This window comes from Oryctolagus cuniculus, chromosome 16, assembly GCF_051225735.1.
Source record: "Oryctolagus cuniculus isolate XC-2025 breed Fujian yellow rabbit chromosome 16, ASM5122573v1, whole genome shotgun sequence".
Taxonomy (NCBI): domain Eukaryota; kingdom Metazoa; phylum Chordata; class Mammalia; order Lagomorpha; family Leporidae; genus Oryctolagus; species Oryctolagus cuniculus.
The window spans coordinates 83,782,348-83,798,819 of NC_142882.1; the positions used below are offsets into that span (position 1 = coordinate 83,782,348).

Genomic DNA, 16,472 nt, shown 5'->3' on the forward strand with positions numbered 1-16,472 from the left:
TTTTTTCTTTTTCAGTCAGAGTTACACAGAGAGAGGAGAGGCAGAGAGAGAGAGGTCTTCCATCTGTTGGCTCACACCCCAGATGGCCACAATGGTCGGAGCTGTGCCAATCTGGAACCAGGAGCCAGGAGCTTCTTCCAGGTCTCCCACGTGGGTGCAGGGGCCCAGGGACTTGGGCCATCTTCTACTGCTTTCCCAGGCCATAGCAGAGAGCTGGATCGGAAGTGGAGCAGCCGGGACTAGAACTGGCTTCCAAGCCGGCGCTTCAGGCCAGGGCGTTAACCCGCTGTGCCACAGTGCCGGCCCCATGTTGCTATTGTTAACAGCACTCTATTTTCTTATTTTGTGACAGAAATCTCTCGTACCTCATGGATATTAATACTTCTGTTTCTTTTTTTCATGTGAGAGACTTCCTTCATATTTTAGCTAGGGGGCCAAGGTAGGTCTTACGACGGAGGCTGGACCATTTCCATATGACCCTGGCATCAACAGTGCACACTGTCCCCAAGCTTAGAAGCCATTTCTTTAATTCTCTGTGGAGTACACAAATCTTCCATGGAAGGGTGGGCACTCCCCAGTGTATCCCAATCAGGAAAGTGAGCTCCAGGCATATCTAATGGCTTCTTTAATACATCAGCCCACCCATCTCCACTCTTTTCTCCCTCTTCCAAGTATACAGGACACATCTAATCCCTGAGCCTTTTGGAAAGTCTCAGTGTTATCCTGGATTGGTCCTCGGTTTCCCCATTACTGATGGGAATTCAGCTATCTTAGCACTGATCACCCTTGCACTACATACCTGCTCGTTCCACCCACTCAAAAATGTCAATGATGTTGCTGCTTCCTTCTTTCTGTGCCTCCCTGTGGATTTATCAGTTCTAAAAAGGATCTATTTACAAGGCAAGAATTTAGCCTAGTGTTAAGCTGCTGGTTGGGATGCCTACATCTCCTATTGGGTACCTGGGGTTGAAGCCTAGCTCTGCTCTTTTTTATTTATTTAATGAATGTGTTTTTATGTAGATACAACTTTAGGAATACAGTGGTTCTTTCTCCCATGCCCTCCACTTCGCTCCCTTCCCGCCCCCCATTCCCTCTCCCATCTCCTTCTGCATTGTAGATCATTTTTGGTATGACTTTAACCAGAGAGGACCATCTCTATGCTCATCGTAGATTTCAACAATTTGCCCCCACACCCACACACAACATACAGAGTACAGTTTGGGGAGAGAACTTGCAGTCAATTCTCATATTGCAATTCAATAGGGACAGAGGTCCTATCTGGGGAGCAAGTGCACAGTGACTACTGTTGTTCCTTTAACAATTAACACTCTTTTTGATGGTGTCAGTGATCATCCGAGGCTCTTGTCTCAAATCCAGCTTTCTGTTACTGCGCACACTGGGAGGCACTGAGTGGTGGCTCAAGTAGGACTGAGTTTCCAGCTCCCAGCTTTGACCCGGCCCTGTCTCGGCTGTGGAGGGCAGGTGGGGAGTGGACCAGTGAACGGCAGCTCTCTCTGTCGCCTTCCCTCTTTCCCTCTTTTCCTTCCGTCTTGCTCTCTCTGCCCCATCCTTTCTTTTCTTTTCTCCTCTCCTCTGCTTTCCTTTCCTCTCTCCCTCTGAAATAAATGAATAAATACGAATTTTATAGATCTATTTAAACAGGCATTTGGCTTAGTGGATAAGATATCTGTGTCCCACACTGCAGTGCCTGGGTCCAACTCCTGGGGACCGACTCCAGCCTCCTGCCAGTGCAGACCCTGGGAGGCAGGGGTGATGGCTCAGGTCACTGGGCTCCTGCCACTCTCATGAGAGACCTCACTTGTGTCTCCAGCTCCTCGGCTCCAGCTTTAGCCCAACCCTGGCCAATGTGGCATAAACCAGCAAATGAGAGCTTGCTCTTGTCCTCTTTCTCCTTTTCTCTCTGCTCTCAAGTAAGAAGAAAATAATAATAAAAAAAAGTTAAAGATTCATTTAATGATGTTTTAGTGGGATTTCAGAAGAGATCAAAAGTGGATCTACATAGTTGGTCAACTGGCTGTAACCACAAGTCCCCATTCATCTTTCTCAATAAGAAAGAAATGTAAACTAAGACTGTACTGACCAACTAAACATGCCTCAACTAACCACATGACACTCTACATTCAACCTTGCACCTCTATTCCGTCAGGATTGTCTCAGTCATCTCCTTGGGTGGAGAGACCGTATTCCAGCTTGAGAACACGCCGGGGAACCGAAGACAGGGGGCGCTACACAGCACTCCTGGGAAGCGCAAGGACTAACGGAGTGGTTACTCGGTTACCTGCAGTTTAACGTCCTCCCCTGCTGCACAACCACGGCAGACGTGATCTCACCATCGAGCTCTCCGAGCCGTGGGATGTTACCGACGTTAGTGCACAACAGGTAACCGCAGAGCACGTCCCTGTGTTGAAAGAGTACCAATCATTTACTTCATCTCCTTCCCCAAAGATACAGAGAACCACGCAGAGCAAGAAAGATAAACTCTCATTTTAACATTGGGTTTTCAGCAACTACATGATTAACTCATGAGCCAGGCAGAGGAAAACAAGGCCAAAGGAACTGACCTCCTACTCTACAAAGTCTCCTCTCTGAAACTCTTCTTGGTGCACCCAGATCCCAGTGGTTTCCTATGCTTTCCTTTACTGTCCACTGGTTCACGTGCTGAGCTAAAGGAAAGTATCCACGAAATGGACTTTCTTAGTAATTCTTTCCACATAACGCATCACTGGATATGTTAAATTATTTTTTAAATATTTTATAGGTGAACAAATGACCTTTGGATGAGTATTCTTTTGTAATGCAGATGTTTCTACAGTCTGTATCCCAAGAACCAAAGAAGAGATTATATACCATATATATTTTATAGATTTCCAGACAAAAGGCCCATTTTTTCCTTTTTTAACATATTTCATTGCTTCCCCAACTACTGCGTAGGATTCTAAGCTAACCTATAAAACATTTTCACTGGTATAAAATACCATCTTAAATATTCTACATGTCTAACAATTTTAATTATTAATAGATAATATACATGAATTTTAATATTTATTTGATGAAGACTAATTTGTAGGTCACTGAGATTATATATGGAAATATCAGATTTTATCAGATGGAGAAAAGAGAAAAATAGGATCTGCATCCATCAACATAGAAAAAATGTATAATTCATTCTTTTTTTTTTTTTTTTTTTTTTTTGGACAGGCAGAGTGGACAGTGAGAGAGAGAGAGAGAAAGGTCTTCCTTTGCCGTTGGTTCACCCTCCAATGGCCGCCGCTGCAGCCGGCGCACCGCGCTGATCCGATGGCAGGAGCCAGGAGCCAGGTGCTTTTCCTGGTCTCCCATGGGGTGCAGGGCCCAAGCACCTGGGCCATCCTCCACTGCACTCCCTGGCCATAGCAGAGAGCTGGCCTGGAAGAGGGGCAACCGGGACAGAATCCGGCGCCCCGACCGGGACTAGAACCCGGTGTGCCGGCGCCGCAAGGTGGAGGATTAGCCTATTGAGCCACGGCGCCGGCCTATAATTCATTCTTTAAAAATAAATTTTAAATCATATAACTACTTTACTGTTCTTATAAAACTTTCTAAACACAGAAGCAATGGTCATTCAAAAATTTTGGAGTAACATTTATGTGTATGAACCTTAGTGATTTGGAATATAAAAAGAAAATTAGATATCATCTTTATTCTCAAAGAAATTACACTCTGGGTTAAAAAGTTAAATCATACACATAAAGAACTATCAAGCACAGATTAGTGTCAATATATTTAAGAATAGTACTGAAGGATGTGGAAGTGTTGAGGAAAAGAGGGAGACGGTTTATTTCCAGAGTCAAATCAGGGAAAGATTTAGAGAGATTTATATTTTACAATTGGGCTTTGAAAGATGAGTAAATTTTCGCCTGTTGATGGTATGGCTACAAACGGTACTTCCCAGGGAATAAACGGCACAAACACAGGCTTGGGGAAGGATGTATTAATATCCATATTAGAAATGTTAGAGTTTGCCAGACTTTGGAAGACTAGAGAAAACAAAAGTATAGGTTGGGGGAAATTGTGGAAGAGGTACAGGGCCAAGTTAAGGTTCTATTTTATTTGGTGAACAAGATCGTGTGACACTCAGAAAAGTGGTTAGGAGAGGTTTCTGAAATCGGAATGCCTGAATTCTAATTCTACTTCTATTACATCCTAGCTGCCTGACCTGGGGCAAATCAATTAAACGTGTCTCATCTTCCTTGAGCACAGACGGGGAGGACTGCCAGATGAAAGGCTATACTTACAAAAAGTGTGATGCAGTGCTTAGCACATGGTGCACACTCAATAAATATTGGTTGTTACTATTCTTACTATTAACTAGCTATGTGGAACCAGTGAGATTTGGACAAAGAATTGGCATAGTCCAAAAGATTCTGAAGATTATTCTGATGGTAGTAGCTTCTTAGAGTCTGCTGGCACAGCGAACCAAAAAGAGGATTCTGTGACAGTTGAAGCTCAATACAGGTCTGAGATCGGGCAACGGCAATAGAAATAGAAATTAAAGACAAATGGAGGGGGAGCAAAAGGGAAGAATGGGTGATCCGGCAAGTGGACAATGTGAAGAGGGAGGGCAGATCACTTGGAGGTTTCTGAACAAAAACAGTGAGATACTGAGACCTTTGGCAAAAAAGGTGTTGGTATAGAAAAGCCAGAGCCAGCTACTCATTCAAAGGCACTGAGTGCATACTCTGATGGCTTTAACTCCTGCTGCTTCGCAGACGCTGGAATCTTCTAGGTGAGCAGTGCCAAAACCTGGGCCTTAGGAGAGGGGGAGGGTCCGTGTCAAGATCTGGGGAGCCCTCTGCACAGGCAAGGCAGGGCCACTGAGGAGGGACAGGTGAGCAGGCAAGAGCCTGCTCTGCAGGATGCAGAAAACCGCCAACTCAAAACTTCTGCTTCTAACTGCCTGAGGGCTGAGCTCCAGGCCGACTCCCGCCTCACCGTTTGTTGCACTGAATCCATGTGTCTTTGTCTTTCCCACAGTTACCCTTCTCCGTCCCTTCGATGTTCAGTTTCTCGTAGCAGTATTTGTCTGATGCCTTCACCTCTGATGCAGAACAGAAAGTTTTTTATCAGTGAGGGAGATAACATGTGAGTTGCTCAAACTGTTTGCAGTCAAGGGTAACTGCAACCTAACCTCTTCACTGAAATGTTATCAGTTCCCAAGACTGCACCCACGGCTCACCAGAGCTATAGGGCAGACGTCTATGACTCAGGTGGATTTTTCATGACTGCTTATGGGAAATTTTGAAAAAAAAAATAATTTCTGATGGCAATCAGAAATAGACTGCAAAAGTAACACATATCAGGAACTGACTAGTAATTATGGGAAGATACTATCTAATGGTTCCTTGAATAAAAAATACTCCACTCTTCAATCTCAGCACCAAATGTAATGCATGATTCCTCACTCGGCATCTTTATTAGTCATAAATGAAATTTTATTAAAATAGTTTGCAATATAATTAGATTTGAGAAACTGGTAGAATTTCCTTCCTTCTTAATAATTCTTAGCTTTCAAAATCAATTTTACTCTGCTTTTAAACAAGCTTGAATTCAAGCTAAATCTCTGACAGTAAAATAACATTTTACGGCACGTAAGCATCCTAGATTTTCTTCTCTGAAGCCGAGATTGCTTCGTAGAGTTATCTAAGAGCATAAAATGACTTTTTACAAACAGATCAAAGGATGGCTGTTGGCATAAATTAAAAAGACGCAACTAATTATGTTGATAGTTCCTTTTTTTTGCTCAAGTCCTAGAAATAAAACTATGTGTCTTTGTTCAGAGTATAAACCTGTATGACTAAAATTCTCAATCCCAACGCTTCCAGTTGCTTAAAAAGAGCATATACTATACTTTTGCTTCTAAAGCGAGTACAGCCACTACCTAGAGATTATCATTATTTTTAAAGCCTTTTTTCAGTACAAATTATCTTTTAGAAGAGTTTAAAACAAAACTGTTTCCAAAAGTTGGGGCCAATAATACTTCTAGATAAAATATACTATATGAGTACCTCAAAATGTTTGTGGAAAAAATTAAACAGAAAAGTTTATTTTGGTGCAAAAAACCCTTGAAATCCATGCACAGTTTTTTCATAATATGCATTTTTTCATGGACCTTTTAGTACCTAATTTCTACTGGAAATTTTACAAATTTGAAGGAAATAACATTGAAACTTCCTTCCGACACAAGAGTGCTACCTCGGCTGAAGGTCACCTATAACTAGAAAGCTGGCTAGAATTTAGTGCAGCTGAAATGCTCTAGTTCTAAGGCAAGGATGCCCTATCCAGGGACCATGTCCAGCCCATATGGTTAGGCAGGTTTTGTGGAGGGCACTCAGCTAAGGAGAGCACAACAGGAGCTGAAAGCAGGTTTGCTCTGTTCCCCAAGCTGTGCGCCCTGGCACAGGCTCCACCTGACAGCAAAGGCACCTTCTGTCTCGACCGCAGGCGCCGCCACCAGCAGATATAGGGGCTATGTCTTCCCAAGGGGTGCCTTTCTCTAATTTCTGGAAAAGTGCCCCTGCTGAGACCTGCAGCAGCTCTCAGAATCCCCCATCAGAGAGGGGTAAAACGTACCTCTAGCCCACACGTCCCTAATAAATCTAATATTATACTTTCAACATGATCAAGCCGCACTCTCGATACTCACTCTGTCCCCAGATGTATTTGCATTGTCTATCCCTGGTTTTACATCTCCCTCCAAAGCAAATTCCCTGAGATGAAAAAACAAATCTCAATTAGTGATGAAACACTGCGTATGTCAGGTAACTGAAGCAGAAGACAGGTGTGGGGATACAGCAGACGTGTATGATTAAGGCCCTTTCTCTTTCGAACTGACTCGGAAGCACTTAATGATCTTCCTATTCTGACACTGCAGTGTTTCTCTCATGCAGGTACCCACGAAAAATTCAGTAAAAAGGAAGTAGCCTACCTGAACACCGTCACATGGATATCCATCCATCTTATGAATGTTAGGGGCACACTAGGAACAGAGATCAAACCATGAGCCACATGCAGACAACAATAATAGTCTGACAAGTCATTTCTATTTTCATTTAAGAAATCACTTCTGATAATACAGGTAGACCCACCTACCATCTATAAATAAAAACAAAATAAAAAAGGTGAAGAGAAAGCAAGAGGAAATAACAACAAACCATGCATTTTTAAAAAAGATTTATTTATAGCCCGCGCCACGGCTCACTAGGCTAATCCTCCACCTTGTGGCCCCAGCACACCAGGTTCTAGTCCCAGTCGGGGCGCCGGATTCTGTCCCGGTATCCCCCCTTCCAGGCCAGCTCTCTGCTGTGGCCAGGGAGTGCAGTGGAGGATGGCCCAAATACTTGGGCTCTGCACCTCATGGGAGACCAGGAGAAGTACCTGGCTCCTGCCATCGATCAGCGCGGTGCGCCGGCCGTAGCGCACCGGCCGCAGCGGCCATTGCAGGGTGAACCAACGGCAAAAGGAAGACCTTTCTCTCTGTCTCTCTCTCTCTCTCATTGTCCACTCTGCCTGTCAAAAAAAAAAAAAAAAAAAAAACAAACATAAAAAAAAGATTTATTTATTTGGGGTCAGTGCTGTGGCATAGCAAGTAAAGCCACCGCCTGCAGTGCCAACATCCCATATAGACACCTGTTCGAGACTTGGCTGCTCTACTTCTGATCCCACTCTCTGTTATGGCCTGGGAAGGCAGTAGGAGATGGCCCAAGCCCTTGGGCCCCTGCACCTGCATGGGAGAACTGGACAGAGCTCTTGGATCCTGGCTTCAGACTGGCCTAGCTCCAGCTGTTGTAGCCATTTAGGGAATGAACCAACTGATGGAAAATCTCTCTCTGTATCCAGTCCTCCAACTCTGCCTTTCAAATAAATAAGTAAATCTTTAAAAACAAATATCATCTATCAGAGGAGGGGAAAACAGTTCATCACATAGCAGTGAATCAAAAGAACTGACTGCAATCATACGCTGAAACGCATCTTGCTCCATCCACTACTCCTCAGAGCAAGAAAAAGAAGGGAACAAAACAAAGCAAAATTGTGCCCTCACTGGCAGACTGGTAACTACAAACAAAACAGCCCTTACACTTAGAATGACCACTACCTTCTTGTATAAAAATAGGCATGATTCAATTATAGATAATTTTTAAAAAAGATTTGTTTGTTTGAAAGTTAGAGTTACAAATAGTGAGAGAGAGAGAGAGAGAGAGAGAGAGAGAAGAGAGAAAGAGAGAAAGGGTGGGGGTGGGGGATCTTCCATCCACTGGTTCACTCCCCAGATGGTTGCAACAGGCAGGACTGTGCCAGTCAAAGTCAGGAGCCAGGACCTTCATCTGGGTCTCCCACATGGGTGCAGGGGCCCAAGCACTTGGACCATCTTCTGCTGCTTTCCCAGGTGCATTAGTAGGGAGCTGGATTGGAAGTGGAGCAGCCAGGACTCAAGCAGGTGACCATACGGGATGTCAGCATTGCAGATGGCAGCTTTACTTGCTGTGCCACAGTGCTGGCCCCATAGATGATATTTTATGTTGCTACTTCCCTTTATTTTGGTCATTCTAATGTCTTTATCTGCATAATGAACTGTTTTGTGGATGCCATTTTTATTGGCTTTAATGCATTGCGGTTCAATAATCACTTCTAGTCACCTCCTCTTCTGCTGCTACAATTAGTGCAACAAGAGCATCCCACATGCCTATCGATATTTGATTTAGGGTTCTTCAAAAATCCCTGCTTGTTCATGAAATCACATTCCCAGGAATTTCCTCTAAAATCTATTTTCTGCTTTGAAGTCTTCAAGGTAATCATTCATTGAATCCTCAATATCAACAGGCAGTAGCTTAGAAAACACTGCCAGTTAAGCAGCCAAGAACTAAAAATACTTTTACATGAAAGATCTTTAATATCTTAGGATGGTGACTTTTAAAATAATACATATTTAATGGCTGATGTATGAATGCCATTACTGAGTCACTCTTCTCTGGGGAAAAAAATTCACAAGCAGTCCCTGCTTTGCACAGCACTAGGATGCATGAATTTCAACACCTCTATGTTTTTGTTAAATAACAACAGCTCCCTAATAGCACAGTTATGCGTTCAGTTACCACAATATACTGACTATGATAACTGTATGAAGCTCACCAATCCAGGCACATAACGGATGCCTACCATGGTTCATAACCCACTGTGTTACTTCTTTCAGAATCTGTCATGATTAGTCACTGCTTACCTGTGCTCACTGCACAGACAGCAGGGTGTGTAGCCGTGCTGCCTCTTTATCCCCCAGTGATACCAATGCTTTACAAAAATGGGTAATTAAAAGAGAAAATAAAAGGGCAGCAAATTCTGCTAATACAGGCCCTGGGAATCAGCAAGAGATGGCTCAGGTGGCTGAGGCCCTGCCAACCATGTCAGCGACATGGACTGGGTGCCCAGATCTTGGGCATTCGGGGAGTGAATCAGTAGATGGAGTTCTCTTTCTGTATCTCTGCCTTTCACAGAAAAAGTACAGCAAAGAAATGAAAAGTGATGGGGCCAGCATTGTGGCATAGTGGGTGAAGCCCCCGCCTGCAATGCTGACATACCATACGGGTGCGGGTTCATGTCCTGGCTGCTCTGCTTTCGATCCAGCTCCCTGCTGCCGGCCTGGGAGGGGCACTGGAATATGGCCTTTGCACCCACAAGGGAGGCCTGGAAGAAGCTCGTGGCTTCAGCCTGGCCCAGCCCAAATTGAACCAGCAGATAGAAGTTTCTAACTATCTTCCTTCCTTCCTTCCTTCCTCCCTGCCTCCCTCCCTCCCTCTCTTTCTCTCTCTTTTTCTCTCTCTTTCTCTTTCTCTCTCTCTTTTTCTCTTTCTCTTTCTCTCTTTCTTTCTCTCTCTCTTTTCTCTCTCTTTCTCTCTCCCTCTCTTTCTCTCTCTCTCCCTCTCTCCCTCTCCCTCTCTCCCTCTCCCCCTCTCTCCCTCTCTCCCTCTCCCTCTCTCCCTCTCTGTCTCCCTCCCTGTCTCTAACTCTGATTTTCAGATAAAAACAAACAAAAAATGCAAAGTGATGAGACCAGAGTAAAATTCAAATTGAACCTACATGCAAACAAACCAGCTAACTGGGACCACTGATATTATATAACAAGAGACTCCAGACATGCAGCCAGAGGAACACAGAGAAGAATTTACTGGTATAAATGAATGAAGTGCACCTGACATAACAAGTGCTGTACCAGAAGAAGCAATACCAGCTAGAAACTTGACTTTCATCTGTTCACATCTCTCAGAGGTGTTTCACAGCATTGAAAGGATAAAACGCTAAAAGCTGATACAATTTTGAAAAGGAATTTGACAGTTTGACAAGGTATAGAAACAATGCTAGTTCAGTATCAAAAGGTTATGACAAGAAGGCAAGCACAGTTCAACCTACTCCTGATAAGATTTTTATAAAGACATGTTTTAATTCTCAATAATTTCTATTTTAATTTATAGTGTGCCAAATAAATGAGCTTATTTTTTCATTTGCAAATGCATTTAAAACCAATAATAAGATAGTTTTTAATAGTTTGAAGGAATTTTTTAAAGATCAAAGAACAACTGTAGCATGTTCCATTGATTTTTATAAATTTTTCTATTTATTTATTTTCATGTCTTTTGACAGGCAAAGAGACCTTCCATCCTCTGCTTCACAACCCCCCGATTCCCACAATAGCTGGGGCTGAGCCAGGCCAAAGGTAGGAGCCCAGATCTCCAGCTGGGTCTCCCCTGTGTGTGGCAGGGGCTTGAGCACTGGAGCCACCTTCAGAGGGCTGCCTCCCAGTGTGCACATTAGCAGGAAGCTACACTGCAGTAGCCCAGACTCAACTCAGGCACTCTGATAAGGGGTGTAGGAGTCTTGATATGGGACAGCTGGTTTAGGACCACAGAGCCTGAGGCACCTGCAAGCCCAAAGCTCCGCTCCATGCATAGTACCTGCCGACTTTACAATCAAACCCATTCCCAGGATGTATCTCTCTCACTTGGGGCTGAGGAGGTGCCATGTGAATAGCCACTCCCCTTCCAACTTCATAAACTGGGAGGGCCCGGGAGGTGAAGGTGCCCTCTCTCCTCCATTTCCCCTCTCCCACCCCTCTTCTCCTTACAGCCCACTCCACTCCTCACACGTGTGCTCAGTTTCACACCTTCTGAACAAAATTTATTTTCTATATGCCAGCATTAAGAACTCATCTTTTTATGCCTGTCAAGGACCTGGAATAAAAATTAAGCCCCACTTCAGTCCCAACAAGCTACTAAAGCCACTGCACAAACATCTGGCCCTCCAATGATGATTAAAACCACCTTGCATGGTCTCAGCTTCCATGATCAGTTTTAGGGTCCAGGAATAGCATGCAAACCCAGAACTGAACCAACCATTTTGAAATCTATGATCCAATTTCCCTGACTTATCTATCTATAACTGAATGCTATCAATGGCTGGGTTAACACAAGTCAGCTCAGATAAATAAGAGTCAAAAAAGAGGAACAGGTTCCCCTTGGAATCCTGTCTCTGTGGTTTCTCTGCCTGGGGTAATTCCTGTTGCAAGCAGCTGAAGTACAAGCAGTCTTCATTTCTGCCTTCGCTAAGTAGATAAGAAGAAAATGCCTTTTACTCCCTACTTAAAAACAAAATAGTCAAGGCATTCATGCAGTCTTAGGTTAGCTCAATATTAAGGCAAAATTATGCTGAGCAGCTGCTGCAGCTTCAATTACTGAAATTTAACTTCCTGAAGAATAAAAGGAGAAGGAGAGGTGACGTGAAAGAGAGGCAGCACCTTGCACGTTCACATTTCTCTTGGGAGTCGGTGCTCTAAAAATACTCCTCCTCTTCCCCACAGGGTTGCAAGGAATCAGTCTGCAAATTACCTGGCTTGAATTTCCCGAGCACGTTTCACGGATATCGCAGTCGTTCACGGCTTCTCGGCATACAGTCCCCATGGGCTGAAACTAAAAGGACCAGAAATCAACACGCAGAACTGTAGAGGGGAAAAACCACTCATATTATTGCCGTGAGAGATGAGAGCTGTGTGGATCGGGATAGCTCAAACCATTCTAGGAAGCCACAACCTTTGGAAGCCACAGTCCCTGAACGAAATGCTGCTTTAGGAGACACTTTCTCCGTGTGGCTTCCACGGCCAAGGCTTCTGCAGAAGCCACACAAGGCCGCTGAGCAGGACGGAGCCTGAAGACGTCTCCACGGGCAGGGGAGCGGGAGCGAGCTCCAGGCTCTGCTGTCTTCCGCCCGCCGGCTCTGGCGCTTTCCCCACCCCTTTCACTCCTGCTGCCTCTTGCATCTTCCTATCTTCCTTCCTATCTTCCTATCTTCCTCCCTCCCTCCCTCCTTCCCCCTTCCTTCCTTCTTTCCCTCCCTCCCTCCTTCCCTCCCTCTCTCCCTCCTTCCCCCCTTCCTTTCTTTCCCTCCTTCCCTCCCTCCCTCCCTCCTTTCTTTCCCTTCCTTCCTTCCTTTCTTTGCCTTCCTTCTCTCCCTCTCTTTCTTTCTTTCCTCCAATCTGCCAAGAATTTGAAGGTTCCGGTTTGGGCTAAATCACCAAAGTCAGATTTTCGAAGCCATCCTCTCCCCTTCCCCTATGCCACATGCTCTCCCCTCCCTTCTTGCAGCCTGCCTCATTGTTACCTAGGTTAAATCTTGGTCTTTTCTTCTTTTTTATAATTTTTCCATTATTTGAGTCTGTGTATTGAATTTTTTTTATTATTATTTTCTTTTTTTGACAGGCAGAGTGGACAGTGAGAGAGAGAGACAGAGAGAAAGGTCTTCCTTTGCCGTTGGTTCACCCTCCAATGGCCACCGTGGCTGGTGCGCTGCGGCCGGCGCACCGCGCTGATCCGATTTTTTTGTGTTTGATTTCTATTTTCAACCACCTCAAATCCATCATGTAAGTGTGGGAGTTGCCCAAAGGTTTATACTCATTTATAAATCACCAGAGTGCTTAGAACAAAGATAATGGGACACCTCCTCAGCCCTCTTCAGCACCCTTCCTTCTCCCTCTGCAAACCCTGGCGGCAGAGGCTGCCCTATGCTTCTGTCTCTGCTCCACCTGCTTCTGTATCAAGCTCATCTTCTCTCCCTGCTGGGAGCTCTCCAGGCACTCAAGTCTCCCATTGTTCCTGGGACATGGGCAGCTCTTACCCAACTCCAATCAGGATGTCAGCAGATATTTTTAAGGACCTTAGAATAAAATTTGGGTTCATTCATCAAGTATTTACGAATATCTTAGGACATGCCAGGCACCATTCTAGCCATTGCAGATTCAATGTAGAAGAAAACACAAGAACCTTGCTCACAAGGGACTTCCATTTTAATGGGCATAAATGGACCATACAAATAAAGAAATAAGCAAGATCATTTAGGATTTGGGCAAGCCACGACTGTGGAATATCTAAGGTGAAAATAATCCTCCTAGGAGCAGATCTGATGGAGAGTTCAGGTGAGAGTATAAATGTTCAGCAATTTCCAGGAAACTTCAGAAAGGAAGTTGAGTGAGGGAGAACCTGCTCCAAGAGCTGGATACGACAGCAAATAAATCAACCAAAATCCCTACCACTGCAATGCAAGGAGAAGAGCTACAAACAAGTAAACACACAATATTTTACAGAAGGGCTCTAGAACTACGGCCTCACGGCCAAATGTGGCTGCCTGACTACCTTTACAATAAAGCTGCACTGGAACACAGTCGTGCCCACCTGTTTCTGTATTTTTGATGGCTGTTTTCAAAGACAGAGGTGAGTACTGTGGTAGAGACCTGAAGCTGCACAAAGCCTAAACTATTCACTACCTAGCACTGCAGACCAAGCCCACCAACGCCTGACTTACAGATACATTATTATAAATCCACACAGAAGAAACAGAGATCTGTGCAATTTCCCACCTGTTTTTCTACTCTCCCTTCTCCATTCACTATCTGCTTTTGGCTCCCCTAGTGGTGCAGATGGAGGAGAGTAAGGAAACGGGGTGGAGAAGGTGGCAAAAGAAAGACCTTACTCGACTAGCACAGCTGTTAACTCACTTTGTAGGATAGTAGCTAATCATGCCATTTTACCATACATCTTTTAACTGGGATATGTTGTATTTGTTCCTTGAAATGATTACAGCACAAAGAGCCTAATTCTAGAAATCAAGGGAAAGGAAGGTGCCATTAACAGCATTCTTAAAATGCCAAGGATTAAGACAAATGACGTGGGATCCCTTGTTATGGCATTTGGAGAAGCTCACAGAATAAACAGTGGAGGTAGCCAAGATGCAAGAGTGTTTCACATTTGGCTTAATCTTCCTTTTTTAGAGAGCGCTTCCAGAGACCTCTGCCAGCGCCTTGCCTGTCTTTAAAAGCTGCCAGAAGACACAGCGGTAGAGGGGAAACAACAGAGACGGCTGCCAGCCCATCCGGGATGCAGTCACACTCGCATTGCCAGCTGCGCCGGCCTGTGCAGGGAGTCTAACTTCCTGAGACTAGGATCGCTCAGCCGTGACAAGCAGGAGATAAAGCCTATCCCAAGAGGGCGCCTGTTATCCAGGACAGCGTCTCAATCAGGGTGATGTGGCCTCCGGAGAAACATTTGGCACTGTCTAGGGATGTTTTTCTTTGTCACCATTAGAAAGGGTGCTGCCAGCAGCTAAAAATCCTACAATGCACGAGGCACAACCCTACGGCAAAGAGAGATTCACCCAAAACTGCCAACAGGTTGAGACGTGCAGACATAGGACGGTACACATCAGAAGTGCTGAGCACAATCTCTGGCACACGGTAGACACTTAGGTGATAGGTCTGGTCCTGCCTCCATAACCCACACACTACAGTCACTCAATCAGCAAGCAATCATCAAGAGAGCGCTGTGCACATGCTTTCATTCACTCGACAAACATTTACCGAGACCCTGTACCAATTACCGTGCAGATGCCTGGCTCTGCTCCCTTCAATGCACAGACTGAAGGCAGAGACAGATATGAAAATTCAGAAATAATGTAGGCTATTAAACCAGATCTTACAAGAGAAGAGAAAAAAAGAAAATTAGATTTTGGGCCAGTGCTGTGCCACAGTGGGCTAAGCCTCCACCTATAGCACCAGAATCCCATAAGGCACCAGTCCATGTCCCAGCTGCTCCTCTTCTGATCCAGCTCTCTGCTGTGGCCTGGGAAAGCATTAGAAGATGACTTCAAGTGCCTGGGCTTCTGCAGCCGTGTGGGAGACCCAGAAGAAGCTCCCAGCTCCTGGCTTCGGATCAGCTCAGCTCTGGTGTTGTGGCCATCTGGGGAGTGAGCCAGCAGATAGAAGACCTTTCCGTCTCTCCCTCTCTCTGTCTGTAACTCTACCACTCAAACAAGTAATTCTTAAAACAACAAAAAAAGAATTAGATTTTTTTGTAAATGGAAGCCCCAAACAACTATTAGTCTTGATATAAAGGCTTAAGTATTTGGAGACAGGTATGAGGATGCTGGTGGAAGATGAAAACAGGTAAGTGTGCAAAGATGCGTTCTAAGTTTCCATGTGCCACACTGTAAGCTACATCATGTCCCAAAGTGTTCCTTTATATCCCACGACAGATGATGCAAGAACTACACCAAGCCGAGCCACAGGAGAAGAAGAAACTATTGAATAACTACTTGGTTTTGCAAGGTGGGGTAAAACCATTTGAAGCCCAGAGACATCTGGTTTTGTTTCTCATGCCTGCTCCTCGGGTCTCTCAGAATTAATAGGTTCCGACCCCTGGATTCCGGAATTACTTGGTACAAGATTTTGGCCAAACTAATGAACAACTACAAGCCTCAGTGTTCTCAAAAGTTAGATGGGGATAATTACTGTCCTGGTAACTCGTGAAGATCCTGTTCAGCACAAAGCACGTGGTCCTTTAAAACATGTTGGATGCCTTTACTGTCGTCAGATTCGTCTACCTGGCGTTAACAATTACAGCAAACATGCTCCTTTCCCGTCAGGTGGCAGTAACAACCATGCACCTACCTTGCACTTTTTACAGCAGAGACCATCACTGCACTGAGAGTCCTGGGTCAAGGTGCATTTCTTGCAGCACTCAGCCCCTTCAAGGACACACTCCTAAGGAACAGAAACATGTGCAACTCATGAGAAAATGCCATTTCTTCCGTAAAGTGCCAGGATATTTTATAAAATAAATGTACAAACAATATCTTCCTTCCACAATCCCTATACAACTTCCGAGTGATGGGCCAGTGTTGTGCCACAGCAGGTAAAGCCACCACCTGCAAGGCCAGCATCCTGTATGGTGCTACTTCATGTCCCGGCTACGCTACTTCCCATCCAGCTCCCTGTCTATGACCTGGGAAAGCAGCAGATGGCCCAAGTGTTTGGGGCCCTGCAACCAGTGTGGGAGATTCAGATGAAGTTCTTGGCTCCTGGCTTCAGCCTAGCTCAGTGCTGG

The 16,472-nt window shown here is 44.8% G+C and overlaps 1 protein-coding gene across 18 annotated transcripts in view; it reads right to left on the reverse strand.

Annotated features, from left to right (window-relative positions):
* Positions 1–16,472, reverse strand: part of ADAM22 (ADAM metallopeptidase domain 22) — a 247,049-nt gene that overhangs the window by 41,112 nt on the left and 189,465 nt on the right. For all 18 annotated transcript variants that reach the window (XM_070059834.2, XM_070059833.2, XM_089315839.1 and 15 more), the window contains exons 17-22: positions 16,037–16,129; positions 11,931–12,011; positions 6,986–7,036; positions 6,704–6,767; positions 4,993–5,098; positions 2,300–2,419 (exon numbers count right to left, since the gene is read on the reverse strand). In XM_070059834.2, the coding sequence (XP_069915935.1) occupies positions 2,300–2,419; positions 4,993–5,098; positions 6,704–6,767; positions 6,986–7,036; positions 11,931–12,011; positions 16,037–16,129 (515 nt within the window). The remainder of the gene's footprint in view (positions 1–2,299; positions 2,420–4,992; positions 5,099–6,703; positions 6,768–6,985; positions 7,037–11,930; positions 12,012–16,036; positions 16,130–16,472) is intronic.